At 41.3% G+C, this 5,201-nt stretch overlaps 1 protein-coding gene across 2 annotated transcripts in view; it reads right to left on the bottom strand.

Annotated features, from left to right (window-relative positions):
- rab11fip4a (RAB11 family interacting protein 4 (class II) a) overlaps positions 1 to 5,201 on the bottom strand; it is a 32,126-nt gene that overhangs the window by 2,699 nt on the left and 24,226 nt on the right. For both annotated transcript variants that reach the window (XM_032538639.1, XM_032538640.1), the window contains 5 exons: positions 4,556 to 4,637; positions 2,202 to 2,339; positions 1,978 to 2,124; positions 335 to 478; positions 1 to 119 (listed from right to left, as the gene is read on the bottom strand). The exon at positions 1 to 119 is cut by the window's left edge and continues 2,699 nt beyond it. In XM_032538639.1, coding sequence (XP_032394530.1) covers positions 3 to 119; positions 335 to 478; positions 1,978 to 2,124; positions 2,202 to 2,339; positions 4,556 to 4,637 — 628 coding nt within the window. In that variant the 3' untranslated portion in view covers positions 1 to 2. The remainder of the gene's footprint in view (positions 120 to 334; positions 479 to 1,977; positions 2,125 to 2,201; positions 2,340 to 4,555; positions 4,638 to 5,201) is intronic.

Consider the following 5,201-nt stretch of genomic DNA (forward strand, 5'->3'; position numbering starts at 1 on the left):
GTTTAACTCTTGATCTCCAGGATCGAGGGGTTATGGTCGAGAATGGCCAGAATGATTTTGTCCATGTACTGCCTCAGACGCAGGTTGATCTCCTCCTGCTCCTTCAAAGCGTCGACCAGCTGAGAGAGACGGAGAAACGCATCAGAACAAGAGTCCTGACAAACATCAGCATTACATTTGTCTCGCTAACGTTCACTGTTTAGCTGTCTGTTGCTTTATTGCCCTCTTTTGCCTTGCTCGGTCTGTAAAAGTACTTTGTTAACTTGGTTTTTTAAGGTGCTACATAAATAAAGTAACTACTACTACAACATCCATCCATCAGCGGCACACTAACCTCATCCCTGGAGGCGTTGTCGATCTCTGCCGCCAGGCACTGGGCCTTGGTATGACAGGCAAACAGGTTCTTGGCCTCGTACAAACTCAGACTGAGAATTTGAGCGTTGAGGTCGTCGTTCTGATCCCGCAGCTTATAGTTCTCCTGAGGAAGCAAAAAGACAACAGTTCCTTTTAGAAGGGATTGTGGGTCAGTCAACCTTTGACTACAGAAACAGTGGGTATTAAATATAATGAAGTAGCCTGGATGCCAGCTGAATTTAGCCCCGCCCACAAAATTTGAAGTCGGGAAGTTTGGTCTGGACTTGAACCGCTGTGGAGCAACTATGCTCGAACCAGAGCTGTTTGGACCAATCAAATTGGCAGGGCGGTCTTCATACGGTAAAGTACAGATGATCACCAGTAATGTATTCAACCACGTCAGCAAAGAACGCTTGGGTTGAATTTGTTTACAAAAAAAAAAAGATGGCTGGCGCTGGAGAACTGAGATGTGTAGATTCCGCCATTGCGTCTGTTATAGAAGATATCGACAGTGCATTCATTTTTAAAGAGGAACAGAGAACTGCGATCTGGGCATTTGTCGATCGGAAAGATGTTTTTGCCGTCCTTCCTATGGGATTGCAAATTACTGATTGATTGTAGGTCTATCCAATTGAGAGCAGAGGCATTTTCTTTCCTGGTTTGGTTGAAACGCCCCAAAATCGCAGCCCCATGGAGCAGAATCAGACTCATATTCTGACTAGACTCTGAGTATGACCACGCCAGGCTAATAAGTTAAACAAATCAGCATGACGCAAAACGCCTAGTAACTGAATTTATGTAGTGGAACTTATGCTTCAAGAAATACTCTTATTTACTTTCTTGCTGAGATTTAGATAGGAAGGTCGCACCTTCTTATGCATGTTAAATATAAAGCTACAGCCAGCAGCTGGTTAGCTTAGCTCAAAGACTGGAGCCAGGGGGAAACAGCTAGCCTGGCTCTCTCCAAAGGTAGGCTACTGCTTTATGTAAAAATATTAACTTTCACATCTTCTCATCTTAAGTTTGTCTCAAAACTCTTGTGTGTGTAAAATGCAGGTCTGCAAGTATAGAACTGAAATCCAAAAATGCCTTTTCTATTCACTAATAAAAACTGGATTCAAAATGTCTGTTCAAAATGACCTAAATGTTAGGAAAAGATTGACAATTGCATTTATTTGTATATTAATTCTATGTAATCACTGGTATTTTTTAATTTGTGGAGCTGGTTTGTTTGACACAGTAATGGCGGGTTTACATCGGCGCAGAAGCTCTACCAACTCCACCTTTTTTCCAGAGACGGGTGAGCAGCCGCCTGGCACCAGTAACACTTTTCTCCATGCCGGTCATCAAGTGATTCTGCTCGCCTGTTTCGTATCACAGGTAAAACTAATCTGTGTGTGTATTTGGAAACTCTCATTTTGAAAAGGTGCTAAACAAATAAAAGTTTTAATCTGTGATGATATAGTATTCAGTATATCAAATATAGTATCCTTTCCAATATATTGGTCATGCTCTAACAGGGTTAATCTGAAGTCTTTTGGACTTAACCTTAATTTTAGAATGAATGTATACAATGGTGAGTCATATAAACTTAGGAGAAAAAATGATGGGGAGTGTGTAAACCTGTTTCAGTCTCTTGACTTCATGTTCCATCTCGATCTCTCTTGCCCTGGCGTTGTACTCCGACAGGCCCTTGCCCTGTCCTGGATGCTCCATCTCCAGCTTAAACATCTGCAGATACTCCAGCTCCCGGCGGAGGTCATCAATCAACTGCACAGAAAAGATACCAATAAATGAAACTGCTTTACATTTTCCATATCATCTTTCTGTTATGTAGAGAGCCTCACCTCCTGCATGGCCTGCTTTTCCTTCTGAAACTCATGGCGGTTCTGCCAGAGCTTGTCCATTATCTTCCTGTAGAGGTCCATCTCATCTTTCAGCCTCAGACCGGTGTCCTCCAGCTTGTCTGTCATCCTCTGCTTCTCCTGCACAGGAAAGAGGACGGGAAGCAAATTCACTTTTTAAAGCTTAAAAGAATAATTCTGCTTTATTACAATTTGAGTCTTATTTAGTAGTTTTGGCCAACATTTATATTAGTTATAACTAGGGATGCACCGATCCAATGATAATGTATATTGGGTCAATTGAATCTAATAGCTGGATTGGATATCAGTGAAAATGAGGGCCACCTATTCAATTATATATATATATATATATATATATATATATATATATTTTTTTTAATTACGGTTTAGTTATGACCAATTTGAATCAGAATCTGCATAAATGGGCAAAAGTGTGAACACATTCAAGGAATGGGATTCAGGTTTTTTGTTGCTTTCAAAGAAATAGACATATGGCTAAAAACAAGGACTACAAAGCTGAACAAGGTAAACATATAAATTGGATACTAGGTACAGATGAAGTTTGTGTACACACACACCAAACCACCCACACCCACACACACACACACACACACACACACACACACACACACACACACACACACACACACACACACACACACACACACACACACACACACACACACACACACACACACACACACACACACACACACACACACACACACACACACACACACACACACACACCTCTATGAGGACTGAAAACAGGACAATAGGGCAATACAAAAGTGCAAATGGTGCTGGAATTTATTAAGATGGTTGGTTAACAGGTTGATATCTGAGGTAGGTAGATATAACAGTATATACAGTGTATATTTTACAGATATTTACATGTTTAAACTATGTGTTTGACACTATAAAATTATTAATTAATACTTAATATTTATTAATCCCCAGTGGGGAAATTACAATTTACACTCCGTTATTATACAACACACACAGGCCTGATATACACACATCCTCAGGACCTTTTACATGCACAAATGGAGAGATGTCACAGTGACTGGGCTGCGATTGCTGAACAGGCACCCTAAGCAACTCAAGGGCACCTTGGCAGTATCCAGGAGATGAACTGGCATCTCTCCAGCTACCAGTCCACGCTCCGTAATTCGGCCCGTACGGGGACTTGAACTGGCGACCCTCCGATTCCCAACGGACTGAGCTACTGCCAACCGCAACGTTTACCATTTACTGAACGGTGTATGCTTGGTGTTACAGGTTTATTGCACAGGGATGACACTATAGACTGGTGTTAAGTGTTCATCATAGTGGCAGTCTGTGTGAAGAAGCTGTTCTTGTGTCTGAACCGTGTTCTGTAGCGCCTACCAGAGGGGAGAAGCTGAAACATGTTGGGTTCAGTGATGCTTCCTTTGTTGTACTTCCTGCTGTTTTGTTTTCAAAGATTTTTTTTACCAAGTTGCTAATGCATGATTTATTATTTTAATAGTCTCGCATTGCCAGACCTTCCTCCACAGCGTTGCGGAGGAGGTTCTGGCTATTCCACAAAGCATTCCGGGAGGGGAGAAAAATGGGCTATGGTTTATTGGCATTTCTTTAAACCAATCACAATCATCTTGCAGGGCACTATGCTCTGGACGGAGCCACGGTGCCGCTGCAAATTAGCCCTGGGAAGGAACTTGTTTTGGTGGAACGTGTACGTTCAAAGATTGTAGTTGTGCAACAGAAAACTCCGATTGGACAGATAGTCCAGGTAGCCCTGCAGAAATTTAACAGCAGTTAATAATAGTCCTCAGAAATCCACCGGAGGTCACAACGCCAACACAAAGAAAGCGGAAGGTAACTGATATCTGGCGCAATTTTCAGCCGCAGCTGAAAAATCCCAGAAATGAAACGCTGATATGAATTATTATTTAAATAATAAACAATTCAGTAAATTTAAGTATATATTTGATACATTTAGTTTTACCTTCCACATAGAAGAGTAATCCCAGTCACTTCCACACAGTGAGGCATACATCTTATTATTAAACAGTGGTCATTGGTATCAGCCCACACCAAGTCCCAGGTATCGGTATCAGGACTGAAGGTCAGCTCGTTTTATCCCTAATGATGAGAACACTGTAGTCACCAAAGTTATTGCTGAGATTTGGGAAGAGCACATTGCTAAAACGAGTCAGTCTGTAAACTGTGATGGATGTTTCCGAATACTTTCACTGCTCACATTCCTTTTCTTATTAAGAAATGAGAAAAACATTTAGTGAAACCTCTGGGTTGTAATAAACAGAATAGTCTTTTGGGTTAATCACACTCACCTGGTCCAGTTTCTCAGTCTGCGACTTGAGTCTGCACACATTTAACTTCATCTCTCCATTCTCTTCCTCCAACAGCTGTATCCTACGATGAGATAAGTAAGGAGACAATCTTTAAATCGGGAACGGCATTATTTCGCAAGACTTTTAGAAGCCAGGCAAAGCATTGTATGCATCTTCACTCTGTGGTGATCTGTGGCAGCAGTGAGCTGTTTGGACAGTATTGCTGATGAGTTAGTCTTGCTTTGCCACTAGCCAGACCTTCCTCCACAGCGCTGTGGTACTCACTTTCCGTACTTAAGTAGAAGTACAGATACTTGTGTTAAATAATACTCTGGTCAAAGTGGAAGTACTGATTAAACTTCTTTACTCTAGTAAAAGTAACAAAGTACAGGCTTGGAAATATATAAAAGTATAAAAGTAAAAGTAGCCTTGCGAATGACAACCATTTTTTATGCAAAGCTACCTGGACCACACAAATGTCACTAGAGAGCACGCTGAGGAACTTCAGTGGACATGGAGAACACGGTCTTTATATGGCAATGGCTACATTTTAAATGGATGTCTGCCAATAGGCCTAAAACAACATATATGATTATAATGACAGAAACTGGGACTCCAGGTTAATAAGATTCTGACTCATTAGCAA

Source organism: Etheostoma spectabile, chromosome 15 (assembly GCF_008692095.1).
Source record: "Etheostoma spectabile isolate EspeVRDwgs_2016 chromosome 15, UIUC_Espe_1.0, whole genome shotgun sequence".
Taxonomy (NCBI): Eukaryota; Metazoa; Chordata; class Actinopteri; order Perciformes; family Percidae; genus Etheostoma; species Etheostoma spectabile.